The sequence below is a fragment of the Pristis pectinata genome, chromosome 4, assembly GCF_009764475.1.
Source record: "Pristis pectinata isolate sPriPec2 chromosome 4, sPriPec2.1.pri, whole genome shotgun sequence".
In the NCBI taxonomy this organism is placed as follows: domain Eukaryota; kingdom Metazoa; phylum Chordata; class Chondrichthyes; order Rhinopristiformes; family Pristidae; genus Pristis; species Pristis pectinata.
In genome coordinates this window covers 46014578-46030487 of record NC_067408.1, presented here as the reverse complement: position 1 = coordinate 46030487, position 15910 = coordinate 46014578, and the positions used below count along the sequence as shown (strand labels likewise).

Sequence of the window (15910 nt, the reverse complement as noted above, 5' to 3'; positions counted from 1 at the left end):
TGTTTGGAGAAAAAACGTTGCAGAATTTCATGAAAAGAACACCTCTCCAACTGTTAAGCACGGGGGTGGATCGATCATGCTTTGGGCTTGTGTTGCAGCCAGTGGCACGGGGAACATTTCACTGGTGGAGGGAAGAATGAATTCAATTAAATACCAGCAAATTCTGGAAGCAAACATCACACCATCTGTAAAAAAGCTGAAGATGAAAAGAGGATGGCTTCTGCAACAGGATAACGGTCCTAAACACACCTCAAAATCCACAATGGACTACCTCAAGAGGCACAAGCTGAAGGTTTTGCCATAGCCCTCACAGTCCCCCGACCTAAACATCATCGAAAATCTGTGGATAGACCTCAAAAGAGCAGTGCATGCAAAACAGCCCAAGAATCTCACAGAACTAGAAGCCTTTTGCAAGGAAGAATGGGCGAAAACTCCCCAAACAAGAATTGAAAGACTCTTAGCTGGCTACAAAAAGCGTTTACAAGCTGTGATACTTGCCAAAGGGGTGTTACTAAGTACTGAACACGCAGGGTGCCCAAACTTTTGCTTTGGGCCCTTTTCCTTTTTTGTTATTTTGAAACTGTAAAACATGGAAATAAAAAAGTAATCTTGTTTAAAATACTAAAGAAATGTGCCATCTTTAACTTTATGCCTTTAGGAAATCAGGTCATCTTTTACTTGCTTAGCTATTCACAGTAACAGAAATTTTGACCAGGGGTGCCCAAACTTTTGCATGCCGCTAGACTCTTAAGTGCTCTGACATCATTAGTCCAGTGGCTTTTACTGATTCTACATTTTAATTCCTTCTCTGATTATGTTAAATTAAGATCTCAGTTCTGTTCCCCCCCCCTCCCCCCCACCAACCCCAGATTTCTTGTTATGTAGATCAAATTTGGCCCTCCAAGAGCTAGCCAATTTAAATTTTCACTTCCAATCCTGTTTGGTGCACAGTGCAGTTGAATAGTATCCTTGATAAGTCTTACTATCCAGTTTTCTCAGAGGCACGATTTTAATTTGGATATAGCAGTTGATTTTTCATTTTTAAAAAATGAATAATGTAGTGAAGCACATGATTTGGCTTAATCTTTTTTCACGCAAAGACCGCTGGTGAGTTAAATTAGGTTATCGTTGTTATGGCAAGTTTTACAGATTGTCCTTGAATCTTTTTGTGAGGAAGAGAGAAACAAAGCAATTTCCAGTGGTTTTGTATGATTACTGTTGGTGCACATTATGGTGAGAAATATTCCTGCCTATACAAAATTTCTGATCACTTTTCCTGTTGTTTTGTTATTAGGTAAATGGGAATGTCCATGGCATCAATGTGACGTGTGTGGGAAAGAGGCAGTCTCTTTCTGTGAGCTGTGCCCCAGTTCTTTCTGCACGGATCATAGGGACGGAGCGCTCTTCATCTCCAAACTAGATGGCCGACTTAGCTGTAATGAACATGATCCATGTGGCCCAGTTCCTTTGGAACCAGGAGAAGTTAGAGAGATTATGCCACCACCTAACAGCCATGTATTACAGACCTTGCAGTCATCAGATTCCCTGCATATTCGGTGAATGGAGTGTCCATTTATGGTGTCCCTCTGGCAAGAGTGTGCATGTGTGCCTGTGTACACATATGGATGGAGTCAAATTAGTTGACAGATGCAAGATGCATAATTCCAATAGCTATAGGTTACTTGTACTGAGTTAAATGAACTTGGACAGATGTAAAATTGAACAACATGCTCATCTTTCTAATATCCTCAGAACAATTATACTTGGATTTATACCTGGGACATAAAACAGGCATGCTCAGGTCATACAAAAATTCCAGTTAAACAACCAACAAGGCCAGTTATTTTTGACCCCAGTGAACCTAGTTATGTGTAGCTTTTTAATGTGATGTGGTATAATGCTCACTTAACATAGGATCAGTAAATTCATCTAGCATGTTTTTGGCATTGTATGCTCAATCTAGTTCCATACCTAGAAGTAGGTGATCACTGAAAGGAGTAGTTGCCATGTGTTGTAATCAATGCATCTTGTGGACTAGTAAGTTCAATTAATTGGTTAAATCTGTTTTCTCCTAGCACTTGTTCAACAATGCAAAATAGTAAAACTTCATTTAAATTGATAAATGAATATCATTATCTGTCACTCAAGATGATTGCCTGGGAAGTGGATGGTACCATGTTAGGGGGCATTTTTATTTCACTTCTAGAATCCAAGTTCAATTTCAATTCATTTAGGAAGAATGAAGTTCCCTATGTCTTGTACAGAACAAGGGTTTGGAGCACTGTCCTCTCTACTCTGGAAAATGGTCATGAAACTAGCTTAGATGCAGGAAACAAAGATCTATTTCAACTTATGCAGAATTGGTGAGCATATCAATCAAGATCCAAGTTTAAATTGACTCTGAATCCAGCACTAATTCTTGATCGTATTGCTCACTGAATGGAACTTATTGCTGATGGAACAATAAAGCTGGATACACTGTTTTGAATTTAGCCTGGGCTATACCAAACCTCAATGTACACAAAACAAAACAAGAAAAATTTCTGGGTATGTTTGGTCCTCGTTGAGATGAGCATACATTTACAAAATAAATATTAGAGCAAAAATTATTTTTTTAAGTATTGGTGGGAAGATTAGCTGAGTTACTACTTGCTGACAAAAACCACAGCCTTGGTGATCAGATAGCATCACCTATTTGCTAGGGTGATATTTATTTCTTTGACAGTTTCACACTAAATATTTAGTGTATTTTACTGAGATGTGTTATCTCAGCCCACTTCAGTCAAACTAGCCAGTTGATGGTGAAGGCAGATGCCATTTAACTGGAGAATTTTGCTGTCAGCATTTTAAAGAGTTCAAAAGTCTCCTAACAGCAACAGCGCTATCAGTGTTTTTATGTTTTCTTTGATATAGTGACATTTAATTCCTGTTTATTTTTTCAGCTTTATTTAAAAATTTAGATTAAGATGATTCAATATTTGAGGAAGTTCAAATTTTATGGAAATCGAGCTACATTCTGTTCACATGCTTCACCTCCTGGAAGTAAGACACAAAACCAAGGAAAAATTGCCAGTATCCCTTTAACAAAAGGAAAGTTACCCTCTAAATATGTATTTAAAAATTGGGTATTAAGAGCAATTGCAAATCAAAATCATTCTGTTTGTTGAGCAGTCTTTCCTAAGTGAACTTGAATGCCATCCTAACTTTTGACTAGTGATGCTTTTTCACTTGAAATTGCTGTGCAATTAGATCTTTTGATTGTAAAACACAAGCCCTTTTAAAATAATTGATTGTCTTTCGTATTTTGCAGCATTGTGTAAATCTTATGCTAAGATTTCTGCAATCCCAAGGAGACTGATTCTCAGGAGTGAGGGAATGTGTGCATGATTGCTGTTACATTAATTTCCCCCAGCAGAACTTTTATTCATCAGGTATTGTCTCTGGACATGAGAGATGCAGTCCTCCTGAGATTTAACCATTCCACAAGTCAGTGTTCATGCTAACCCTGTGAATTAAAGTTAACTAATGGGCTAATGGATTAGATGCCATTGAAAGTAAGGTTCTACTGTTTTCTAGTCTGAAGGATGAAAATCTTCTCTACCAGTTGAACATGGACTGAGCTTGAATTTTCTTAATTTATACTCTTATTACTCAATATTACCCTTAATCAGCATAAGTTGTCTGTTACTTTGGGGCCAAAAGATGACAGATTGAAAATAATGTTATAGTGGTTAAATAAATAATCTGAGTTTGGAACTGCAGCATGTTGTTGGATATTGCAACAGCTGTTCTGCAACTAATCATCCAGTACCTGACCAGGAAACCATCAGTGCATGTTCCCCAAAACAGTAAATGTTACATTCCTCAGCACTAATGCCCCACTTACTGATGAACACAACAATAATTAATGATTCCCATTGTACTTAAATTAGTCCAAATGCAAAATGGCTTGTTTATTGATTGATACGTGTTCAGGTTTTTATTAAAGCTCAAGGAAATAACATAGCATTCAGTCCTCAGTGCAGCAGTAATTGTAATTCATACTTTTTCCACCAGTGAGCATATCTCAAAGACAGTTGGATGTTATATTGAATCGTCTTGGCTGGAAGAATGGTGACCCAACTAAAATAAGCCTTATATATTCTACCAGTGAAATGCTTGCCCCTAGTGTTTGATATTGTCCAGAGGACATCTCTGTAACTTTTCTACATTTGCTTTGGATGTATTAATTAGCATTGGGCAATAATGGAAGTACTCACCAAATAATATCCAAATGCTCTTGCATTAAAGATACTAATTGAAAAATAATATTTATATTAAATTTTAGTGTGCCAGATCTTGTATGCAGTTCAAGTTGGAGATGTACTATACAGTAGTTCCAAAATTGAAACTAATGGTCAGTTCTTTAAAAAGTTTCTGTCAAGTATTATTCTATATTTCCTGCCTTGGTTGTCACTTTCACTTAATTACAAATGGGCCAACCACACATTGATCTGGAATCCACAGCCAACAGCAAGCTACTGAATCTTTGGGCAAAGCACTTTTTCTTATTAATTCCTCTTTGAAGAAACTGCATTTCCATGATTTAATCCATAAAGTAACTGACAACTAGCGATGGGCCTTGTGTAAATTGAAACTATCAAGCAGCTAACCACATTTGTGAAGATAGATAGTATCTTAATCACAGTGCAACTCCTCCTATAATAGATAGTTTGCATATAAAATTGCTACTTACCACTAGTTAACAAAGGGTTTAGGTTCCTAAAGAACCCTTTATGAAAACTCCTATAGTGGGAGGTACAGTAAACCCTTAATTAGGGATACTAGCTGCTATGTATGATGGTAAGTCACCATGGCAGCTGGTATTAAGGATGAAATAAAACCAAACTGCTTGTTTTGACAAGCTGAAATATACAAGTCATGCATTGACTGGCCATTATTGACAGAGTAAGTGTTCTAGGTTTTTTTTCCCCCCGTTTTAAATAGCTTTATTGACAAGCTTTCCATTGACCTGATCAAAGAGACTTAAATGTTACTAGTTCATATGGATCTGTTTTCATGACACCCTTCATTGCACCAAATTAAACCTTTATTAAGCAACAAATTTAAATTAAATTAAAACCCTTTGAGGCAAAGGTTTGTAAAGTAAATGTTTGATAGCTGGGAGAGAGCTGTAGTTCATTTGAATAAAGTGAGCCATGCAAACAAGGTCCCCGAATCAAAACTTATCCTGTTTGCCAAGTCAACTGATCTTAACTGGGAGAACAGTAGTGCACCTTATTCATGGCAGCCTTTACTAGGCTTCTATTCCTAATTGCTATCATACAGTTCTTTCAGATGGTTTTTGCGAGTGGGCATTCATGTGTGTAGGGTCAGGTTTATTGTTGCTTTTGGTTGAATATCCTGCTGAGTCTAGCTTCTTAACTTGTATCTAGATTACCTACTAGAGATGGGTAAAGAAGAAAGCAAGTATGTAATGATGAATAAAAACTTGTAAAAAGGCCAAAAGAAAGGACTTTTATATACATTGACTTAGGAAAAGTACCTGCAGTATAATTATCTCTTGATATGTTCCAATTAGCAAACATGCCATGAAAGAATGCTGATCGGAATAGTTATCAACTAATCCATTTATCCCATCATTTTCAATGTGCTCAGTCACTCCCTCGGAAGTTTGCCTTACCAGCTGTGGATGCTGAATGATGAGTACATTGAAGTACATATATTAAAAAAAATAAGCTTATACTTGGACTTCACCCCAAGTTTCTTTGAGACATGGTGTTTTGAATTTCGGTGTTAAAAGATTGGCACACACTGTTGCACCTGGTTCTAATGCAGTTGCTCTTCAGAGATCCAAGTGGATATCTGTATGGTGGTTGGTATCATTGATAATTTTGCATTGCCATTATTTTAACCATATAGCTTTATTCATGTTAGCAATTAGCACAGTTCTTTGTCTGAGGTCTAGACAGCTACACTGAAACAGAAAGCAGTGACAGCAAATACTAAGCAGAGAATGCCCATGAAATGCAAAACCTATATCTGACCCTGCTGTCACAGATTCCATAGAACAATGTGACCATAATAGATCAATCTACATTTAAATGGATTAAGAACAGTTCTTCTTTGATTCTCGTTATGTTGGCCATCTGAGAAACAGTTGGAAACCTGTGATTATTCTTTATTCATTGGAAGTCCCATTTTCATTTTGAAACATATTTGATATCAATATTAATGCTATTATGGTGGAAAAGCATTTGGTCCTTTGTTATGGAATTGTGACTTCAAATGATCTAAGTTTATCACCTCCTGATCTTGAAGACATTAATATTTTACATACTGTCCAGAATCAAATCTCTTTGGGCCTTCTTGAAGACTGAATGCTAAAACTGTTATCATAATGTGCTTTGAGCATCCAGGTTGGATATGTGGGCTGTGTTTTACTTTGAATTTCTTAGGCAAGTATTAAAAGAAAGCATATATAGAAAAGACAAATATAAGCAATTGGTATTTGCATTAATTCAAAACAGGCAATCTGGATCCATACACCAGGGGTTTTAAAATAATGTCATAACTTAAAAACATCATTGCTACACTTGTCGAAGATGACAATAAATATTCACATATAAATTAGATGTACTTGTGCATCATCTTCGTGTAAACGATGCTTAGACCAAGGAGGATTTTTTCTTTGTGTACCCCAGATTTTAATAGTTCTGCAGAACACTTATTTTTGCTTACAATGTGAAAAAGATGCATCAAATATGACAATTACATATGACACATTTTACCCTTTTGTCTACACTGGGTCCATTGATTGTAACAGTTAGAATGCTGCAATTAAAGTGTACTTCCTCGGACTAGGGCAAGTAAATTTTATTCAGGGTTGTAGATTTTGATTACTGAAAAATGAGTGTACATTGATATTGGGATAGGACTTAGATGTAACAAGATGGTTAACAAGATTGCCTGTACTCACTGCTTGGTAGAGAATGACCATTGTGCAAATACAGAACAGTTGCCTGTGAACTGAGTTAGAGTTAGCCTTAAATCAATAATGATGAAAGTATTCAAGCAGAAATATTTACTCTGCGTTCCTTTCTCCACAGATGCTGCCTGAGGTAGTGAATAGTTCTAATGTGTTATTTTAAATTTGCATTTCTAGCACCTGCAATATTTGGCTTTTTATTTTATTTGGAGTTTATTACCATTCTTGTTGAGATGTCCCATTCACTAACTTTCACATGTTCACTATCCTGTAGATCTTATTTATTTATTGCCTGTTTTTAAAGCTTTAAATTTCCAACTTTCCTTCCTGACTAGGTGTTATAATATCCTCATTTGAGACAGTTCCTTCGTTATTATTTACTATTAGTCTTGACATTCCAATAGCTGTAAGTGATGTGACGGGGCATCTCAGTGGAGTCTCCCCATTTCTGTTCTGAATTGACATTCTCACACAGCCATTTACAACAGGAGCCGCAAAAAAAAACAATTAGAAATGAGAATCCTGCATCCTTTACTCAGGGAATGGAGGTATGTTGAGACTTCCTAATCCTGTAATAGAACATTGTTTAAATAAAATATATTCTTTTTCCTTCAGTGCACTGAACCAATTGTACCTTGAGTCAATGCTTGAGCTTCTAGATGACTGTCAAATGGAAAACATATTTGGGTCCTCCCTGTTCCATTTTCTCTCTCAGTATTAAATGAGAAATCAAGATGTTACCATCACTGCCAATTTCAGTTGGAAATGCACCTTAATGATTAGTTGCGTATGGCTCCCAAGGTCAAGATAAAACAAGATTCACAAGATAGAATTTTCTTTCAATTTTGAACAAAAGATGAATTGTTTCTGTTGTATGCTCAATGAGTTCCAGCAGGTTTAAAATAGGAATTGAACAATGATTTCTCTTATTGTAATTTATCTTCAAAATGCTGATGTAGACTGGTGAGGTGCAGAGTTAATAACATTGCCGCAGGTAATTATATTTACAGTAAATCAGCTTATCATGATTTCCCAAATAACAAAGATACTTGAAGCAGTTATGGGGAAGAATGATAAATCAGAATATAGTTATGAAAAAAGTGTTCTATATGGTTTTGGAATCTATTAAAGAAGCCATTAGAAGGATCATTATATTAGTTTATAGAGTTTACAGAGATCCAATGTATTTATGACTCAATATTATTTTGGCAGTTTATTTAAAGTCTATACTGTGAAGGTAAAATTCACATTAATCAGGATCCAATAGAATTCACAAGATCATTTTAACAACAATTGATTCATTTGAATTCTTCATTCCAGAATACCAACCCTATGCGTTTCCCATAATAACATCAAACTGTTTCTTAAATTAGACTACTGTTCAGACCTTGATGTCACTGTGGCTTCCTGTAAGATGTTCTGGTAATAGCTGGTAGAATCCAAAGATATGTGATAAATATATTGTAATTAAAACTATCTGAAAATAGATCCTTATTTTTGTTCCACAAAGATTTATCCTTTACCCCAAGCAAGCATGTTAGATATTTGGAGGTATAGAAATATATATGTGATATTCCTAGTTCACATACAAATAAAACTCAATCACCTGTTATTTTAGTCTGAGAGTAAGGCACTTCTAATGAAATGCTATGCTGCTGCATCAGTAAAAGAAATTAAAATGTTCCTACTTTCATGAGAACAAAACATACATTGTGAGATGGTTTACAGTAATGCTTTGAGTAATGGAGAGAAACAAAAATCTAACCCGCATGAATGGTTTTTCTGTTGTATAAACAAATAGTTTAACTTGGCGATGCCAACCTTTTATAGGTTGCAATAAACTAAGTGTTGAAGACAGGCTTTTCAAATTAGTTTGTGATTTTCAGATGGCACAGACGTGGGACACTCTATTTCAAAAAGTCTGATACTTAGTTTATTATTGGTGCTTTATGTGTACCACAAGTCAAAGATTGTATGGATTACTTTATTATATCTAAAGTATTTACCTAATGATTTTGAATAGAAATATTGCATCAGAAGTATCCACATTGCTATGGTGTTGCAACGTTGTGAAGGACTAAATGGCAGCTTTAATTTAGTCAACAGGATTTTTGGTACTGTGTTTTTTTTTGACTTGTGCCCAGTTTCACAATGGTGCAAGCCACTGACCCAGAGATATATTGCCATCTCCTACTTGCTCTTTATTAAATGAAAACAGAAAATTGAGTTTCATGTCCTGAGCTCTGCCAGCTGATTTCCAGTTATTGATGCAACTTCAGCATGAAACTGACCTATCAGCTCTTTACTAACATGAAACTTTAAAATGTTTGAACTATTTGTATTTGGTCAAGAAGCTTCTATGAGCATATCTACATGCCTAAGTTAGTCAACTACCTAAAGCCAAATTTTGAGCTTCACCAGTTTGATTGCAGTTGAAATTCATATTTTGCCTTTAAGGTAATTCACAAAAGTACAAAATGTGTAGTATATGGATTGGGGGGGAAACAAAAAGGCAATGGATTCTGTCTGTCCCTGAACAGGTTTTGGATTGAATATATAGAAAGTAACGAATCACATTAATGGATATTTTGACAATATTTTGGAATAGGATTGTTATCTTTTATAAAATCATAGACATTTACTGATTCATAATGTATCATTAGTTAATTATCAGTGAATTAAGTGCAGTTTATATTTGCTTTCATTTGACATGCAAACTATTGTAGAATGTTTTGCCCAGCTGTTCAAAGAGAAACTCTGCCTAATTGATTTTTTTTAAATGCTGAAACTTCACTGTGCTTTTAAAAATTAGAACATTTAGATTTGAAAGGGAAATAGCCAATGCCCTTACCCTGATCATTGTCCATCTTCTCATACTAAAAAGTATGTATGTTTGTTTATATATGTATTGTGTGTGTGTGTGTGTGTGTGTGTGTATGTATGTATGTTTGGACACATATATGAAGAATATATGCACAGGTGTCTGTTCTAAGAATGGACAAGTTATCAGAGAGTAGGTAGCACCCATAGTTTCTCATCTAAACAAACATCAGCAGCAAAGAGAAAGGAATGGAGAAAACCTGTATCTGGTTGATATTCTACCATTGTGTGGATTTGAATTGGAGGTGGTTTTAGCTTTAGACATGTCCTTGTGTTTTCAAAGTTATAAACAAGAATAAATTGCAACACTTCCAATGGTAGATGAATGTTTTACTGTAAATTATACACTGTTATACACTGTGCAGATTATCTTACAAAAGGTAACATAATTCAATGACTTGAAAAATAATGACTATGGGAAGCTGAAATATTTTAAAGTATTTACTAACTATTATAACAGGGTTATTTGTATAACTGGGAATAGCTGGTCAGTATTACTGGAATCGGTAATGTGCAAATTTCTTCAATTTTATGTAAGAAATTTCCAAATTTCCTGCCTTTGACTAGATCTGATGTAACAGCTGCTCATGACAACTCTGAGAGGTGCCTACTTGGTAGCTGCTGTCTGAAGATTTTAAAGCACTAGTTAAAAGCATACAAGCAAGGAAGCACGCTTGTGGTACTCTTAGCCCCATTGAAGAGGAATTGCATAATGCCATGGAAACTTTAGACATTATCAAAGGATTTTCAAATCAGTGGTTGGGAATATTGGTAGCCAATTCAAATATAAATTACCATTTGATTTAACATCTTGACTGTGATTGTTAGAACTATTTTGGCCATCTGTAATGGAAAACTAATATAAAAAGTACTGTCCCGTAAGGAAAGTTTTATCTTTACGGGGCTGCATTGTCTAATTCACTTCCATTACACTCTTGGAATTATAAGGAACTAGGATAGAAGGAGGCTTGAGGTAATTATAAGAGGGCATTATTTAATGAACTAAGATTTATCATTGTCCATGAATCAACAGCTTATGCTGTTATAATAGCCCATTGATTGATTATAAAAACAAATGACACTGGACTTAATGTGCTGGATATCGTGGACTAAAAAGGTCATTTCATAACCCCAACTACTGCCTGTTGGAATGCAGTGTCTTTTGAACTGTATCGTCTGCGCAACTTGCTCTAACTATTGTTTTGGCTGTACAGTAATCAAAGCTCAGTATACGTTTTATTGTTGCTTTATCGTGACTGTATGGCTCTGTAATCAAATTTTACAATCTGCCTTTAAGGCCTGTTTTAAAGGCCAACAGGTTTCTGGTGGCAAGCCATTTTTTAAAAAAAAATTTCATTTTGATGTCTACCAGAAGTACATTAAACCAAATCATGTTCCATAGTGAGGGATGTGTTCAGTGGTTAAATAACTGTTCATAAGCAAGGCTGTCCTGTGAAACAACCAAAATAACGTAGATCTTATGTATTTGTACATGGTGAAAATGCAGTCAGAGAATAAAAATTACATTTACTGAAATTTCAGAAGTTTGTTGCTGTTTGCTATATACCTTTCCACAACTTAATGTTTCACACTGTTGTTAGAACTAACAATTAAGGTATAAACTACAAGAGTTATTGTCGGAGCTACTTTTTTTCCTGATATTATAATTGCCTGAAAGTATCTCTTCCAAATGCTCCTCCCATCCTGACACACACTTCTCATTTTAGTTCACATACACTACATAACATAGTTTTTATCTGGTTCTGGTGAACAGTAAATATATTATCAATTGAGTGTACATAGCATTATATGAATTCAGATGTTAGTATTTTAAATTGACATGTTTGTGTTAAGTTTTGGTAGATACATCCTCTCATATTGTTGAAGTAAGTTTCATCCTCAATCATCAAGGAACATTCCCTTTGTCAGTTTTGTTATCTTTCTGGTATATCTTGTAGCCTGTGATTAATTCAGTTTGTTCTTTATACCTATTTGTATAAAGAGCACTTTTTATAAATCACGTAACTTTACTTGCTATTTTGCTCTAGTTTTTTGTTCCCTATACATTTCTTATTTCTCTGTTAATTTCATAAACATTGTTTAGTTGTAGTCACCAAACCACAATTTCAGACTATTGATCTCTTTGTTTTAGAATTACTGTTTATACTGCCTGTTTCCCCCTCTTCCATCAGCTGTCCTTGTGAGACTCCTGTTCACATTTCTGCTCGAACCCTTTTCCCAGCCCAGTTTAGGTAGGAATTGTTCCTTTCCATGTATTGGGTACAGTTCCAGTTCCAATATTGCTGATATTGAGCTCTGGAATAGAACATCTCTTTCAAACTTCATTCCTTCAGCCATACACTCGCCTCATGCCTATAAGATCCTTCTGTTCTCTAAACAAAACAGGTCCTGATTTTCTCCAAAGAGGATCTCTTTCTAATACTTCCAATTTGTTGCTATCAATATGAACCATAACAACTGCTTCCTCCCCCCAACACCCTGCCATCCCTTTACCTTGGGTATCTGGTATGAAATAGGCAACGTATCAAATGGGCTTCTTGATTCTACTTACAAAAGATGCTACCTGTCATGCCACCCACAAATTATTGAATTTCCTATAACTACCACAATGCACTTGCTTTTCCATCGTGGACAGCATCCTGGCTATCCTTTGCAAATATTTTTCAATATTCTCAGAGGCAACAAGTATACTTTCCATTTTTGCAATTCCTCAATATTTTGCCTGGGTTCCACTGGATAAATTTGGACAAAGCTTGTAATTGGAGATGTACAATAAGAACCCAAGTTCTGTAAATGTTGAAAATGTGGATGGTTGGGTAATATAACAGGGATTTTGAGACCTACGGGTTCCAGAACTAGTAAGTATAAATACAACATTCAATGACTTCAAGCAAGGTAAGAATGGAAGATATTTCTCCCATTTTATAGACATGTGAAATGAATGTATATTTGTGTAATCCAAGCAATTTGATTCTAGCAGATTGACTAGCCAGCTTTTAGATGAGCCTACAAATTGGCGGCCTAAATATTTCCCACTAAATTTCTGGGTAGGATTCAGACAAATCCAGACCGGATTGCTCTTACAGTGAAAGTTGAGAGATTATAATAACACTTATCAAAACGAGGATGTTTCTATTCATAGAAATCTATGAAGGTCTCTAATGACAATATATTGTTGACATTGGAAGCTGCTAGCCAAATTTGATTGAAAGGCCTAGTAAGTAACAAAGGTAAAGTGTCAGATGCACTATCTTTCCACCAAAGGGATATGAGCAATCATCCAGAAATGAGAAGAATTACTCATCTCAAAGCATGAGAAGGCAGAATTGTAACGCTAACCAGGACTAGAAAAGCAAATCTATTAATATGATATGCTGTATAATTTATTCTTGGGGGTTTTCTGGTAGTTATATGCCTCAAGATTTGATTGCAGTTATTATTTCAAACATTGAGTTGTCTGTAAAAATAAAGCTGCTGGAATTGTATTAAGACGTACAATTAAAGTGATTCCCTGTTCATCTTTGTAAAGACAGAGGCAGATACGAAAGAGACGATATCCAGTTAACACAAAGCAATCACATTGACCCTGGGTTACATTAGCACATAGGCAGATACTGGTGAGTACAACTCTACCAAACCTGGGGGATTATTTGTGCAATTTGTAACACTAGAAAACGTCCCTTTTGCATGCTTTTAAAAATGAAGAGAGATGGTCTGGTTACATGTTTTAAGGTTGTTGTGTATTTAAAGGTTCATTTGAGTCAAGCCTTTGAAACTGTTATTCCCTCTACAGATGCTGTTTGACCTTTTGAATACTGCCAGCATCCAAAGTATCTTGCTTTTTATTTTGCCTTGGTACTCTTGGGGTCAGATTCATTCTCACAGTGAGTTAATGGGTTCTTGTGCCGAGCCATTGCTTTTAATGCTTTCCCATATTGGATGGCCGATGTCACTGTGTTTTGTCCTTGTATTTGCAAGGCAAATGAGGCTGAGGTGCTGCTGGAGTTCGGCCTGGACAAGGGAAGACCATTCAGAGTTCCCTGTTCTTGCTTTAAACTTAACAAAACTGATCAATAAAACTGGCTACCATAAAACTAACCAACCCCTCCATCCTAGCACCTCCTCTGCCACCACTTCAAATTCAGACGGGATTCAGACACAAATGTTAGCAGTTATATGAATCAAAAGCTTTTAAATGCCTTTGCAATAATGGATTTGGATAATTAAAATGGTTATTCTAGGGTCCACTATTCACTGGAAGTTCCAGTGTTGAGTAAATGCTGCCAATTGGCTAGTTAGAGAGTAATGGACACCTTTAAGTATACTGAGTAGCTGAAAAGATTGGATTGAAAATAATAGCTTTATGCATATTGGAATACTGAGATAGTATCATGGATTTTGTTTTAAATTAACTATCCCTTCTGCAGGAGTTTTGTTTTCTTTGTAGCAGAACTGTTTGGATTGTGATTGCTGGTATTAACCTACCCATGGCCTGCACTACTTTGTTTCTTGACCATCTGGCCACCTTCATGATGAGATTTTTTTTATCTATGTGTACTTTTTTTAATCCCTTGTTACATGAAATGGGAAGCTCAATAAAAATCTTCAAAGAAAAGGTTAGTAACATAATGAGACAAAAGAAACTTTCCCAATAAAGCAACTGATACCTGGGATCACTCTAATATAGTAACTTCCCCTTCCTTCTTAATAGAGGGCAAACCCAGGGAAGCTGCTGTGAGTGAGTCTGCTTGAAATGGGGGAAAATTGCTAATCTTTTGCATTGACATTTCATAAAATTTTAGAACAAATGGCAAACTTGTCCCAGCAAATTTGATCTAGTTTACACATTTTACACATATGCAATGGTTTTAAGCATTTTGAAATGCTGCAGTGTTGTCCATCTGCTAGTTGTTTTCCAACAGGAGAAGGAAAAAGCTTTATTCTCTGTGTATTTGGTGTTCTCTAAAATAATCTGGATCCTTCTAGTGCATTCACTGCAAATGTAATAATAACAACTCAACTGTGTCAGTGAAGTGACTTCCTAAAATGCTGAGCGAAAATCTTCTGCCAGCACTTAGAAGAGCTGTGCTGAAGGATCTGTATAGTCACTTGCAACAATCCTACCACTTCTGTCATACAGATGAGATCAGAACTATGGTCTTGTTCTTCCTCAGTGTTCTCTCCTCAGTTCAATTACAGCTCACAACCTTTAGCCCAAGGAGTGGGAACACATCTTGCAAACTACACTGATATTCTACTGCAATTATTTTTGATGAGTGACAACTGTATAATTTGTGTGATTTACTGAAGATTTTAAAAATCTAAATTTTAACTATAAGGAAAGGGAAATGAGACAGCTGAACCACAATTCTTCATTGTTTTGGTTCCATTGTTTTAAATGTTCTTTAATCCCATTCCTACTTAATTCACACATTACTGACAACTGGTGAAAATTTTACTTGGCTTTATTCAAACTCTTAATTGCAAAGACAATGTACAAGCGCTCACATGTTGCACAATGTGCTACGAAGTGGTCAGACTTGTGGCTTCCTTTTGTTCTCCAAGTCCCAGACTCAGAGTCTCTTGTGACTGTTGGTCCTAGAGTCTGTTAATAATCCTGGGTTCTCATGCTGTTCCATGATTCAGTAAAGATTTAAATCCTGTTTCTAAGAGCCATCCCCCTCCCATTCTCCTCCAATAGCACATGCTGCATGGATAGTCCAGTCCAGGTCGGATCCATTTCATCCATCTTCCTTCCAATGCAGCTGGACCATTGGCTGCCACAGTATCTCTTTCACGTTCCACTTCAATTGTGTTGCATACTGACGCTGGGCCAGTGTGTGGAATTGATTGCTCCTAACAGTTCATACAAGGACCTCACTTTCCATGTGGGTCTGACATTTGGACCTCCTAGATTTATCACTGTCTTAAGTACTTGGCCTCTCGTAATCTCTTATATCCAGAGTAACAACCAGCATCTCTGACTGCCACTGAGACCTTGAATGCCATTGGAGGTGCCTT

General features: G+C 36.0%; 1 protein-coding gene across 3 annotated transcripts in view; it reads left to right on the top strand.

The window, feature by feature from the left end:
* The window catches only part of nsd1a (nuclear receptor binding SET domain protein 1a), a 152406-nt gene extending 141030 nt beyond the window's left edge, over positions 1–11376 (top strand). For all 3 annotated transcript variants that reach the window (XM_052013553.1, XM_052013554.1, XM_052013555.1), the window contains exon 24: positions 1295–11376. In XM_052013553.1, the coding sequence (XP_051869513.1) occupies positions 1295–1560 (266 nt within the window). In that variant the 3' untranslated portion in view covers positions 1561–11376. The remainder of the gene's footprint in view (positions 1–1294) is intronic.
* The last annotated feature ends 4534 nt before the right edge of the window (positions 11377–15910 follow it).